This window comes from Elgaria multicarinata, chromosome 3 (genome assembly GCF_023053635.1).
Source record: "Elgaria multicarinata webbii isolate HBS135686 ecotype San Diego chromosome 3, rElgMul1.1.pri, whole genome shotgun sequence".
NCBI lineage: Eukaryota > Metazoa > Chordata > Lepidosauria > Squamata > Anguidae > Elgaria > Elgaria multicarinata.
The window spans coordinates 76,466,281-76,481,246 of NC_086173.1; the positions used below are offsets into that span (position 1 = coordinate 76,466,281).

General features: G+C 40.6%; 1 protein-coding gene across 2 annotated transcripts in view; it reads left to right on the forward strand.

The window, feature by feature from the left end:
- DPYSL3 (dihydropyrimidinase like 3) overlaps nt 1–14,966 on the forward strand; it is a 65,520-nt gene that overhangs the window by 12,930 nt on the left and 37,624 nt on the right. Inside the window, exon 1 of one of the 2 annotated variants that reach the window (XM_063120627.1) lies at nt 13,426–13,765. The exons of the other annotated variant lie outside the window; for it this stretch is intronic. Coding sequence (XP_062976697.1) covers nt 13,724–13,765 — 42 coding nt within the window. The 5' untranslated portion in view covers nt 13,426–13,723. Of the gene's footprint in view, nt 1–13,425; nt 13,766–14,966 lie in introns of those variants that run through there. 2 annotated transcript variants of the gene reach the window in all.

A 14,966-nucleotide genomic window follows, 5' to 3' on the forward strand; every position in this document is an offset into this window, starting at 1 on the left:
TTTGCAGAGTCCTTGTGAGTTGTTACTTGCAACTCATCTCCTGGAACTTCCTCCTGTAATGGTCCTGAATTTGCATTTAACTCTGAGTTTCAATTCTGGCTTGTCTCGTGGAGGCAAGCCAGAATTCCAGGTTTGGACATCATGTTAAAAGGAGTGTCCCTGGGTTTTTTAGCTGCTCCTACTAGCAGGAGGAGTCAAGTGGAAGTGATAGAGCTGCAGTAACTAGCATGGTGGCTCATCCACAACAAAACTCTGGGTTGTCATTGTGTGCAAACCAGTCCTCTGACTCAGCAGCCAGTTCTTTGAAAGACTTATTCTCCCAAGTAATGAAAAGCTAGCTTGGCTATGCCACATTGGATTTAAAACTAGGCCTACTGGGTGTTAAGCTCTTGAGTTTTTAGAGGACCTGTTTTGACTGTGCTTTACTCAAATAACTGTTCTAGTAGACTCAAAATTGGCATTTCAGAAAGATCAGTTGGAAACAGTTAAGGTGGAAACAGTTAAGAATCCATATTCTTTTAATTAAATTCCCTGGAAATATGTTGGTTTGAATTAAAGAGAAGCTGAGGAAGACTAAAATGTTCTTTTGTTGAAAGGGGGAAAAAACTTTCCATGTAAGTCAAAACATGATAGAAATGGCAGTGCTTTAGAGTTTTTTGTTTGTTCTGAAGGTGGGGGTAGGGCGTGTTAAAATAGATAGAGGTTGAAAAGTAGGTGTGGTGTGTACAGGAGAGCCTCACATCTGTCTATTCACATTGTGTGCATTTGGTTAAAGTGATGCAGGAAATCATGCAAGCAGGAAGTGAAATCTAGTACAGCTTTGAGTGAAGAGCAGCTGGATTGCAAATTGCAATATGCTTTCAAGAAACCCAGTCACTGTCCATTTAGAGTTTCCCAAACTCAGGAAGAGATGCTGATGAGATCATTGGAAAAGCAGATGTAGTTAGAATGGGCTACATCTAACTATTTTACTGATAGTGATTATTCACTGAGCTAGCACTGATAATTCTGGCAAACATTACTGGCTGTGTTTCTTTTCCAAAAGATATTAGGTAAAGAATTTTAAAAACAGCAAAAACAAAAACCCTTTAGTTTTTGGTTTTAAATCCTTTTTACCACATCCTGTCTTCAAGGATATAGACAGCTTACAATATAAGAATAAAAAGAAAACCCAAAATTATTAAAACTATATAATTTGGTAAAATATTTCAAAAGAGAGAGAGCAGGACACTAGATAGATCGTTCAATTCTAGTAAGTCTTGGAGAACAACAAAACACTAGATAGGCCACATGGCAATGTTTTATATCAACTTTTTAAACATGAGAAGTTAGATCCTAAGAAAGCATAACCTGGATAGCATATGCACTGCATATGGTCCTTGCTGCCATCTACACCAAAAGCTTAGAAGAAATGCAGCAAGAGGGTGCATTTTCATAGAATCATAGAATAGTAGAAATGGAAGGGGCCTATAAATCCATCAAGTCCAACCCCCTACTCAATGCAGGAATCCAACTTAAAGCATACCTGACAGATGGCTGTCCAGCTGCCTCTTGAATGCCTCTAGTGTGAGATAGACCACTACTTCCCTAGGTAATTGTTCCATTGTCATACTGCTCTAACAGTCAGGATGTTTTTCCTGATGTCCAGCTGGAATCTGGCTTCTTTTAACTTGAGCCCGTTATTCCGTGTCCTGCACTCTGTGAGGATTGAGAAGAGATCCTGGCCCTCCTCTGTGTGACAACCTTTTAAGCATTTGAAGAGTGCTATCATGTCTCCCTTCAGTCTTCTCTTCTACAGGCTAAACATGCCCAGTTCTTTCAGTCTCTCCTCATAGGACTTTATTTCCATACCCATGATCATCCTTGTTGCCCTCCTCTGAACCCCCTCCAGCTTGTCTGCATCCTTCTTGAAGTGTGGTGCCCAGAACTGGACACAATACTCAAGATAAGGCCCAACCAGTGCCGAATAAAGGGGAACCAGTACTTCATGCGATTTGGAAACTATGCTTCTATTAATGCATCCCAAAATAGCATTTCCTTTTTTTGCAGCCACATCACGCTGATGGCTTATATTCAGCTTGTGATCTACAACAATTCCAAAATCCTTCTCGCTTGTAGTATTGCTGAGCCAAGTATGTGTGTTTGGTTTCTTTTTCCTAGGTGTAGAACTTCTCATTTATCCCTATTAAATTTTATTCTGCTGTTTTCAGCCCAACGCTCCAGCCTATCAAGATCACTTTGAAGTTTGCTGTCTTCCATTTTGCTCAGTACTCCAACAGTAGCCAGCTAGATTCATCATGAAATTCAAAAACAACACCTGATGGCATTGGCTATCTTCTCTTGATTTGCCCCTAGTGTTTGGTGTCTGTAGGTTTGCTTCCTTTATATGAGGGTTCTACTGGCTCTCATGGCTAATAGCCATAGATAGGTGTATCCTCCACAAACTTGTTTAATCTCTTTTCTTTTCTTTTTAATGATATTGGCCATCATTGTATCTTCTAGTAATTCTACAGAAGGCCAAGCCATGCAATTGCCTGAGCCTTAAGGTCAGCTAGCAGGTGTGTGATTATCATAATTATGAGATCATCAATGGAGCCCTTGTTAAAGCCTATTTCCCATGAATTCCATTTGAAAACTGCTTGAAGCTGCACCTGTCTGGTGGCCACTTCACACAAAATTGAAAAAAGGAGGTGGACTTCAAAAAGGTGCTATGAAACAGTCTGTTAGATACAAGTCTATATGTGTGTTGTAGACCAATGTGCTTTTAGTATAGTTGCTCATATTTTTTTGTATAAGTTGTGTTGGCTGGAGAGCTATCTATGTATAGGCGCTGCCAAGTTGTGTTGGCTGGAGAGCTATCTATGTATAGGCTTTGCCATGCAGATCAAGGCTTGCAAGATGTTTGATTTCCGTGCTGTTGAAAAATGTCCATTTTATGTATGGTCTGGAAATTGTCTGGAAAATACTACATAGCAACTCACTACACATAGTAGCTGCCATGCTGATGTAATTTCAGGCAGCTTCTACACGATAGACATCTTGTGAAGGGCTCCTTGGAAACTACAGAAACACCACCCTCAATTATAACCAAAACATCTGTCCAGGGCTGCTTGTGATACAATCTCACTATGTGTGTCAGTGCTGGTCAAATTGCAGGTGTGATTGTGGGGATTCCTAGACAGAGAATGTAACCATATACATGGTTACAGTGGGAAAAATAAATTGTGTTAATTGGTCCTTAGAAATCTGTATATGTCAGTGTATCTGAAAGAAAACAGTTGCTATGGGTGGATGGAGGAAAAGAATGACAAAAACAAACATTCAATCTGCCTTCCTGGAGACGGGCTGAGAAAACAGGAAAATGTTATTGGATCATACTCCTCATCCAACTGGATTCTCCAGCTGTGGCGAGACTTTGTTACAGCCAGAACTTTTCCCTCTCCCAATTGGGAAATTATACTTTTAGTTACAGCAGCATGTTACTATTCGTCTGAAAGATGGAGTAAAGATGCAATCCTGAACAGAAACTTTAGCTCCCTTTTTATATTATCAGTATTGCCTTTAATTAGGGGGATATGGGACAAATGTTTTGGTTTTTACGGACTTCGCTTCATCCTTCAGTCCTGACAGGAAATTGAAGTATTACAGTGGGAAATCAAACACTGTTCACTGTATTGACTAGGTGATAACTACATCGGAGTGAGGTGAGAGAAATCTTACAGTGAACCTTTTCCCCCTTTTTTTTGGCTCAGATCACAATATCCTCAGATGCCCTGTTCCATTCAGGGTATCTTTTCAGCTGTAAAGGCAACTTCAGGATGTAGTGTTTCACTGTTCTCCCAGAAACAATAAAGTAATGCTACCTTTTGGCAAAACTTGTAATAAACTACTTTGTTTTCTTGCCTTCAGTATTTTCTCCTTGGGGCGTTTTCAACAATCACATGGAAAACTCAGCTACATGCTTGCTGCATGTGTGTTGTTATCCATCTTTATATACTTTTTTGTTATTTATAATTGATTCTGCAGTATCCCACAAGTGATGTGGGGGTAGAAATTTTTTCCAGTGCTTTATTTCCTTTTCATAAGTTCATTAATAATAATGAATGGATACCAATTGCAAATCATACAATCTGGCAAGCTTGGCAGTTTCAAAGTTGTAATTAATGTTTTTCAGGTGATTATGTGTAGGAACTATGTGAAAGAATGCAAATATGTCATTGAAATACTTATGTCTCATTGTGAAATAGAACTAATAAGTAGCCAACAACCTCATTGTAAGAAAGTTAAACTGTTCTTTTTTCTTTCTTTTTTAAAAATCATTTCCCACCCACCCCTTTTGGTTGTCATAAGGGCTCAGAAAATCTGTTTGCATTGACCATTCTTTAAACCAGTAAATAGCACAGGAGGACATGCACACCATTCAATATTAAAGGCTGGCCCAATACAAAGTTTATCTGTATTATGACCTCCTCCCAAAAGGAGGTGACTATTGGGCATTGCCAAAACATATGAATAAAAGAAGCAGTAGGAGTGTTTCATGTTCAACAATTATGCAAATTAGACAAGCACTTGTTAAAAAGGTGTTGTGGAGTCCAATAAACTGGAAACACAGTTCTTAGATTGCAAAATGAAATTAGTGCAACCTTCCCCAACCTGGTGACTCCCTGCTGTGTTGGACAACAACTCAAATTCAAATGTGTTGATTGGGAATGCTGGAAATTGTAGTACAACACGGGTTGGGTAAGACTGTTTTTAGTACCTTGGAGGGATGTTAGGGTACAATTAAGCAGTGTGTCTCAAAAGCTCATGCTATTGTCTTTACATTTTTTAAAAAAAATCAGTAAAAATGTCTGCATAATATGACATTTAAATCTTATTTATTTATTTTTCTCAAACATTTCTGGACACTTTTTAAGCTTTGTTTACTAAATACATGTAAAATAAATTCAATCACTCTCTAGGACATCAGTAAATTTTCTGATACAAACACTATGCAAGTTAACCCAATTTGCATGGGAAAGTTTTCCAATTCAAAATTTTCCGGAAAACTTACCTCTCTAGGCTTTGAACTCTGGCTGCAGTGTGGATTTTGGCTTGAAGAGGAGCACAGATAGCTTTCTTTTGTTTGCATGGCTGCTTCAAGAAGGGACAATTTGAGAGTGGAAAAACTGAAGGGGGATGGTTAAGCACCTTCCACACACCCTTTTTCTCTCTAAAGTTTCCCTACATAAAACGGTTTTTCTTTTTTTAAAAAATGCGCTCTTATGCACACTAGGTCATAATATGCAGTTCCCCCACAACCATTTTAAAAGTGCAGCCCTAAGCAGTAATTTTACCTTGGGATTGGATGGAAATGGTACTACTTGTTTTTGACATATCTCTCAGGAAACAAGCTAGGGGCTGTCTAAACATTGTCTTTGCACCACAATGGCTGTGAATCGGCGCTCTGTTGCTTATATGATACAGCGGCTGATTCACTGCCACCATGGGGCGAAGAGATGAAGATGCGCAGCAGAAAAGTTGGGGGCTTACCCTGACTTTTCCTGCCAGAGCGAGGTCAAGTTGGCTCTTCCACTATCTGTCCTTGCTCCGGTGCCATAGCGGAGACATTCTCGGGTGGAAGGCGACCTCCATTGGTTGCTGTAAGCTGAATGGCCACCAGAAATCGTGTTCTGCCTCCTGCGTCAGAATTACCCAACGCCACCTCACAGCAGTAAAAATGCAGGTGTTTTTTTTTAATAAAAAGCAGTGGCAACCTGGCTCTGTCAAGTCAGAACCCTGGTGTGAAGTAAACTCTGTTGAAATCAAGTACTTCCTTGTATTGTTTTTACAATTGGAATGTTACTCCTGATTAGATTCTAAAGCCTGTTGCCTTTTAAATATTATAGTGTATTTCAAGTGTTCAAAACGTTTCACACTGATCTTTACAACAGTTGCCATATTGCCCTTGTATTGTTCAGGATATGAATACAGGAGACAGAGGGCAAGTAACGCCTCTATTTTCCAAATGCAAAGGATGCTCTGTTAAAGATTGCTGACCTTCTGTGTGCAGCCTCTGTGCAAGTTCTCTGGCCTCATGATTGGCCCTGCAGATGGCACCTGCAAGAGTAATGAACAGATACACATGGGTTGACATCTGTGTCGGTGTCTTCGAAGAAAGAGTGGAAAAGGAAACAGCTGTTCCTTCGGTATTCTCTTAAAACCAGAATAGTGTCAGAATCTTGAGTAGCTGTAGTTTTCAGTGGAAAACAAAAACATTGTTTTTAGTTGAAAAGGGACAAGTCATTAATACGCTTAAAAACACAATAAAATGTTTGCCTGAGGATGGCTACTGATAAGTGCGGTATCTCTGGAGTTGCATTCCCAAGTAAAACATCTTTGAGCCAAATTAGACAAGATGTTTGAGATCCATAATCAGCTGTTCTGTTTCTTTCATTTAATTTAAAAAATGTCTATGCTTACTGCACACCCCAGATTGACTGGGACTGTGGTGCTTCAGGGGATGAACTCTTTCCCCGCATGGTTTTCTAGGTGTAAATATCTCCTACCTACTATTTGCCCCATAATAGCAGCTTGGAGAAGGCATCTACATTAGGAAATCTTACCCTTCCCCATTACCCTTCCTCTACATGGACCCAATCAGTTTTGGGGTGGTCCTAGAGTTGTAAAGACTTGGGGGGGGGAATGTAAAAAAAATCATTTGTTTCCCCCCCCAGGACCATTTCCTCCCTCCCCTGAAAAACTGAGTAACTTTGGATTATGAAATACTTTCTTTTACAATTTAAGACAAAAGTATTTATATATTGTTACTCAGCCTTTACATCCCCCAAAATGATTTCTAGAAAGTATGTAGTAAGAACACTTTTATAGAAAGACTAGAGATGTAAAATGTCTGAATATAATGGGGGTAAATGGTTTTTTTAAAATCCTTTTTTAAAAAAGATTTCTGGCATAGTTGGCTCTTTCATTCTGTATTAAAATTATTGATCTAAAGTGTGTTTTACTCATAGATATGCTCAGTTTCCCAACATGTGAGTAGAGTCTCCATTATGAAATCTTCAGTAAATGTGCATTCATGAAATTTGGGTTTTGTTCTACAAAGTCCTATATTTCTGATGCTGCAGCAGTAATTTAATGTAGTCCTAATCTGTTCAGACAATTTACTAACAGTGTTTACTTTTAAAAGTTTTTAAAAATAATAAAAAAATTATGAGCAAACTAAGTTACACATAAAATAACTTTAGGAACAGAAAGGCAGCTTTATGTTTCTAAAGCAGCCCTCCCAAATCTGGTGCCGTCCAGATGTTTTGGACTACAGTGCCCAATATAGCAGATCTTTGGCTATGCTGACAGAGGCTGATAGGAACTGAAGCCCAAAATATCTGGAGGGCACTAGGTTGGAGAAGGCTGCCTTAGAGTGTCAAAATGACTTTAGATCCGTAAAGAACACTAAAGAAAAAAGAATTAATGGTTATTTTCCCATTCCCCCCCCCCATTTTCAATTTTTCCAAAAAAACCCAGTCCCCCCCCCCCCCAATGGCCTCAACATTTCTGGAACTTTTACATCCCTTGGTGCTGAGCAAGGAAGTGTGGAGGTAGTGAGATGCACCACGTAGTAGGCTAGAATCGTGGCAATTTATGGCACAGTTTTGACTGGTGGACCTCATGGGTTGGTTTCTGCTCTCTACATATATTTGGGCGCCAGCTAGTAGCAGAATTGTACACACTGGAAACTGATTCTAAAGCTGCTTCCTTTTGGCAGTTACCTTTACAAAACATTCTTTGATGCAAACTCTTGCTTGTACTGCTGTTCCCAAACTCTGGATTTCTGGATATTCAACAATGGCAAAACATCCAACTGTTTCTAGATCTCAGGCAGCTGACTATCTAATTTCGTTATGCCACTACAATTAGCACCCATTTCTCTGCATCCTCTAGTGAAGCTTAATAGAAGGTTGACTAACAGTAGGCTGCTAAATGCGATGATCCTTGTGACCCACAGGAAGGAATAATGGCATGAACGGAGGGATTTCCGTTGAGAAGAAGAAAAAGAGTAGGCAGATATTTTAAGATCTCAGGCCATAGTTCATTTACTACTCCTTGGATCCCTGCATCTCTTTAGTATCATCTTTAAAACTGATTTCAAATTACTTCCTTATTATTTTCATGGTGTTCTTTGGCTTCTTAGATCATCATCATAATGTGCTTCTTGTCGTCAGTCAATTTTAATATTTATTCCTCTTGAATTATGTGCAAGTATAGTTTGGTTGTCCTAGAATTCTGCATCTTGGAATGCCACTTCTCAAATCATTCATGTTACAATGCCACTTCAAATTCTTCAACTAGCACAAATAATGCAAATTGTATTGATTTGCATAATTTTACTTGACTGACCTGTTGTATTGTACAATCCGGAGTTTGAAAACGTACTGAAAGTTGCTTTGTGGAAGTTCCACAGTTTCGCATTTGTAACAATATTTGGCAGCAATACATTTCTTTAGATTTTCATACTGCATGAACATAATAGGAGCACTTGGTTTTGTGAATCTCTTTTCTTTGATTCCATGTGGCCTGGCTGAACAAAACAGTTCAAGTCATCCATATGCAATCTCAGTTTGTATCCACTTCTGATTGTCTGGCTCTGTGCTGCTGCTCTCAGTGAAGGCGTTACTTGCAAATGAGTCCATAAAATTGCAGTCTCATTTGCTCACACATTAACTATATCAGGGTTGGATCCAGGATCTACTTTTTGGGAGAGGAAGGGTTCTGCTCAATTTTTGGAGATCCCCACACACCATTCATTAGAGTCTCCTAACTTTCTTTGAAGAATTTTCAGGGGGCTGGAGGAGCTGCCCTGGGAAAGAGAGCATGGGAAAGTCTGCTTCTCTCAGCTCTGTTGACCTAGCTTAAATTTGGATCCAGCCTTTAGTCATGTGTGGCACATCAATGGCTTGAAAGTAGAAACAGTCCAAACCAGATCCTTGTCTAGCCACTGTGAGATGATTCTTACTTGCCATAGACAACCAGACAAGAGTCTGTTTGCAAGCTGAGTGGGGGCAGATGGCTTCTAGAACCACAAAATCTGGGGAGGGCTATGCAGGGGTAGAACTGTATTTTGTGTGTTTTTACACCCATATCTTCTAATTTATAAAATATCATATTTTCTTAGTGCTATTGTGCAGGAAAGTATGGGTTGTTGCAGAAATGCCATGGCTTTTAGTGGAGTTCCTGCAGACTAGGAAGCCTAGAACTCTTTATAATGGGATTTAAGTGGAACTACTAGTATATGCACATTGCAGAAACATTGGATTTTTATTAATGAACATATTAATTTTATGCATGAATGATAGATTTTGCCTTTGTACTATTTTTGAAAGGAAACTTAATCCACAGACCACTCAGATCCCTTGGTAGGCTCTCAGGCTATATATTTAATGGTAGTGCTCTGTTCTTGTTTTGCTTTTTGATAACCTGCCACCTACTCCAAATCCAAGAGAAGAGGAGGAGGATTTCTTCTAATTCCCAGTCTCTAAGCATAAGCTGCTCCCTTAAGAATTTTGATGGATGTCCTTGGCTCACTTTTAATCTTCCAACTAGTACTGTCTTTTCCATGGCATGCCAGGTGAGATACATACAGAAGAGAGGATTTGAGGGTGAAGTGAGAGAAGAAAGTGGAAAATCTAGGTAGAGATAGTGAAGCAGAAAGGTACAGGATAATTAGTATGTATGAAAGGCCCATAAAAAAAAAGTTTTTGTTTGGATTCTTGTTCTCTCAGTTCTCTGCATGGATTCAAAGGTGGATGCAAGTTGAGATTTGATATTAGGAGGTGAATATCAAAGAATATAAAAGAATAAAAGTTCTTTGCACTTTTATTAGAATGGACAATCACTGAGAGTTAGATCCAGATATACACTGGAAATAGTTCCTCCATGTTCCTCCCCCTTCCCACAGCAGCCCCTCCAAACCACTAAATATGCTACACAGAATCAGGAGACTCTGGTGAATGGGGTGAGCTGTGGTGGGAAGTGGATCCCCCAAGATTGGAGAGAGAACTCCCATAAGCAGGACCCTTCCTCTGATGGAAGGCAGATCCACCCTGAGAAACATGGATGGACTTACAATACACAGATTGGCTTAATTTTATAGTTTTTACTGTGAGTTTACTGCAGTGACAGCCAAAGTGGCAAATGTTTGTGCTTGCACTAAAAATAAGTGCAAGTGGTTCCTTTCATCTTTGGTGTGGTGCAGAATCCATAGGGGCCTGTTTCTACGTGCATAGTCTGTAGGCTGGTAACTGGTGGAGCCTAAAGAGAGGATTCTACGATTTGAACACATGCAGTTCTGGATAGCGTGCTGGATTAGATCCAAGCCTCACTTGAGCCTTATGGTTAAAGCCCTGCGTGCTTATAGTGGCACTTCTAGTATGTGCCTAGAATAGTTTAATTCCACCACATGCACTAGTGGCTGACTATACAGTATTTCCCTCCTCAGTTTACAGATCAGATACGTTGTGCATACATGTGTTTTGCAAATGGAGATTATCTCACATCAGCTATGAAGCACAATGATCCATAAACCACATCAACTATCTTAAACCCACTAACCACACTATAAAATTTCTTGGAACAAAAAAAGTTTATATGCTGGAAGGCTTGATGAGATGCTTTTGGTTTTTGGCTTACTTTGTTCTTCCCAGCTTTGTGTAAGTAAATTACTTTTATAGAATTCAGCTTGTGCATAGATTGGAATCTAATATTTCCATCAAAAAAATCCTAATATTTCAAAAGGAAAAATAGAGCCCTTTAAGACAGAGATTTCCAAATAAATCTTCACAAAAATCTATTGTAGCAAGTTTGTTTGTTTTTGATTTGTTTTTAAAGTAGAGCTGTAGGGTATGGAAATAAATACCTTTCAACCCTGTTTGCATGTCTTCCCTTTTCCACACAGTTTTCCTGACACACCTGCAAGATTAAAAAAAGAAAGAAAAATGTCTAACTTTCCTCAGACATCAGTTCCCAGTGAAATTGCATTAAAACAGTGTTATCTTTTCAAGTGTGGTTCTGCAACCATGAGAACTGGAAGACTATTTAAGAAAAAAGAGCAACCTAGGTGGAGGGTGTGGTTTATAAATCAAATAAACCAATATGTAATGTATGGCACTGGTACTAGGGCTTTTAAGGAGACATTCATACTAAAGAAGAACAATGTTGAGAACTGATGTTTTCAGGAAGGGAGTCTGAAGAACTGAGGCAAATAGTGTTGACAAAAGATGAAGTTCTCAACCTTATTGACAAATTGAAAGCAAATAAAACACCAGGCCCAGATGGCATCCATCCTAGAGTTCTCAAAGAACTCAAATATGAAATTGCGGACCTCCTCCCCAAAATATGCAACTTCTCCCTAAGCTCAGCCTTTGTACCAGAGCACTGGAAGACGGCCAATGTAACACCAATTTTCAAAAAGGGATCCAGGAAATTGCAGGCTGGTTAGCTTGACATCTGTTCCAAGTAAATTGGTTGAAAGCATTATTAAAGACAAAATTAGTAAGCATATAGAAGGGCAGGTCCTGCTGAAGAAGAATCAACATGGCTAACACAAAGGCAAGTCCTGTCTCACTAATCTACTAGAATCCTTTGAGCATGTCAACAAACATGTAGACAGGGGTGATCCAGTGGACATTGTTTACTTGGATTTCCAAAAGGCTTTTGATAAAGTCCCCCACCAAAGACTCCTGAATAAACTTAGTACACATGGAATAAGAAGAGAGGACTTCTTATGGATCAGTAACTGGTTAAAGAACAGAAAGCAGAGAGTAGGAATAAATGGTCAATTCTTCCGATGGAGGGAAATAAATAGTGGGGTCCCATAGGGATCGGTATTGGGACCAATTCTTTTCAATTTGTTCATAAATGATCTGGAATTAGGAGTGAGCAGTGAAGTGGCCAAGTTTCCCAATGACACCAAATTATTTAAGGTTGTTAAAACACAAAGGGATTGTGAAGAGCTCCAAAGGGATCTCTCCAAGCTGGGAGAGTAGGCATCCAAATAGCAGATGCAGTTCAATGTAAGCAAGTGTAAGGTGATGCACGTTGAGGCAAAAAAAACCAATTTCACATATAACCTAATGGGATCTGAGCTGGCAGTGACCGAACAAGAAAGAGATCTTGGGATTGTGGTGGACAGCTCGATGAAAATGTCCACCCAGTGTGCGGCCGCTGTAAAGAAGGCTAACTCCACATTAGGCATTATAAGAAAAGGAATTGAGAATAAAACAGCCAATATCATACTACCCTTATACAAATTGATGGTGTGACCACACTTAGAATTCTGTGTACAGTTCTGGTCACCAAACCTAAAAAAGGATATTATAGAGCTGGAAAAAGTACAGAAAAGGGCAACTAAAACGATTAAGGGGCTGGAGCATCTCCCCTATGAGAGAAGGTTACATTAACTGGGATTGTTTAGCTTGGAAAAAAGGAAGCTAAGGGGAGACATGATAGAGGTGTACAAAATTATGCATGGTATGGAGAATGTGGGTAGGGAGACATTTTTCTCCCTCTCTCAAAATACTAGAACCCGGGGTCATCCCAGGAAGCTGATTGGTGGGAGATCCAGGACAAATAAAAGGAAGTACTTCTTCACACAGCACATAGTTAAATTATGGAACTCACTACCACAAGATGTAGTGACGGCCACCAATCTGGATGGCTTTAAAAGGGGGTTGGATAAATTCCTGGAAGCAAAGGCTATCAGTGGCTACTAGCCCTGAGGGTTGTGTGCTATCTCCAGTATTCGAGGCAGTAAGCCTGTGTGCACCAGTTGCTGGGGAACATGGGCGGGAGGGTGCTGTTGCACCATGTCCTGCTTTATTGTTGGCCACTGTGTGAACAGAGTGCTGGACTAGATGGACCCTTGGTCTGATCCAGAACGGCACTTCTTATGTTCTTATGTTCTTAAGTGGTAAATATGAGGACTGACTGGCTTAACAGCCTAGCTTTGATGCATGGTTCATGCTATTCCTTTCCCCATGCCAGCTCTGCTGCTATTCTGGTTACGTACGTTTTGTTTTAAGCCATCTGTTTTACACAGGGAAACAAGCTAGAAGTCCATTGTGGCAAGAAGAAATGGAATTTCCCTAGTCATTTCCCACTGTTTGTTTATGGAGGCTAATTCCTGCAACCCTAGCTTCTTGCTGCTGTGGACTCTTGAGTGCTTGTGTTCAACTTTTAACTGCTCCCTTGCATCGTCTGTGCTCGCTTTTAGCTTAGCTACTACAGAAGCTGCTACATTCTGGGAAAGGGCTCACAGACCCTGCCCAGTCCCTTTGGGTATCTGCTGGCTAGAGTCTTTCCACTGCTGCCCTCTAGTGGCTGTCACGCCTTACTGCAGTGACAGCGCGGAGTGGGTGAGGCAAATGAAGCAAGCAGAGAGAAATCAATACACAGAGAAAGCGAGACTGGGAAGAAGGAGAAGGGAGGAGTCGTCTCATCAGCCATTCTTGTCTTACAGGGTCCCAGCTGTCATTGGTAAAAGAGGAGGGAGGGAGAGGATTTACTATTGTGTGAAACAAGAGGGAGGGGGCAAGACAGAGAGGGGAAGAAGAGGAAAGGAAGGAAGCACCATTTGTTCCACCTGAGCTTGCGGTTCTTTGCAAGCTGGTGCTGCTCCTAGGTTGGAGGGTAGGAGCCCGCTCTGCCCCTGCAACAACAACCACCACGCATCATGTCTGGTTACCAGGGCAAGAAGAACATCCCCAGGATAACTGTGAGTGGCTTAATTCCTCTCTCCCACCCCACCCACCAGCCCCTGGTTCTTGCCATTTATGCATGATCTTTTTTGTTTTGTTTTGTACCAATTTACTCCACCCCACCCCATACCAGCCGCTTTGTCCTGTTTTGTAAGAAGCTACACACTTGCTTTAGATGGTTTGTGTGTCTGTGTGTGAATAGTGTGAAAATAGCCAGTCAACTTTCAGAATGGGGGGGGGGGGGGCGCTTGCAGGGATGACACCAAGAAAGTGGATCTTGGATTTTCGTAATCTGTGCAATTGATGAGTGTAGAGATCTTCATTTTCTCATGGTGATTAAATTACAGGTTTAGAAAACCGTTGTGCAAAGCAGTGATATTGGTCGGCAATATTTTCATGTCCCAAACTGTTGCGATTGACTCTCCCCACCTCCCACTGCTGTTTTCCATGTCTATGGAACATAGTGAGGATTTGGTGATATTCTGTTTTGCAAACCTGCACAGTGGGAGTGGGTGTCCTTCCTCATTCAGTTCAAGATGTGTAATCACTTTTTTCCATGCTTTGTACAGACCCAGTCTTTTTGGGAGGAGCCGATCTGACCAAGTCAGGCTGACTTTTAAACCAGATTGGTTTTGACCCTTCCTTATTTTTTGTTCTGTCACCACTCTCTTTTTTTAAAGCAAGGACACCGGTATGCCCAAGTTGCCTGCTGCATAGTTTTGTTTGCTGCATATTTGGGTGCGTCATGTGCTTTGACTGGCGCAGGAAAAAGGAGGAATTGGTTCCTCTCTGAAAGTGAAAGCTCTGATATACAAACAAATGTAAAGGGATTTCCTCCCCCCTGCATCTAAAGAATGTTTGTGGGGTGGGGGGTTGTTAACATGGAGGAAAAGGTGTCTGATGGAGTGCATGAAAGTAAAATGCTGTGAAAAATAACAGTGTTTTGCATCTTTCTTGGTGTGTGCCCTGCAGATGCTTTTCCAGTGGCTTCATACTCCACCCTGATTTATTGTTGATGCGATGAAACGCCTTGCAGTGGGGGTACCCCCTTAGTCTTTAATAGGCCTGGGGTTTATTGTTGCTGGCTTCAGATGCAAGGAGTGCAGCTGTGCTTTGTCTCCAGTGCATTTTAATGAAATCTTTTGTGGGATAAGAGTATGCATTGGGGGAACGGGTGGCTACTCCATCTTTGAGGCAAACAAAGGAAGCACAACCAAG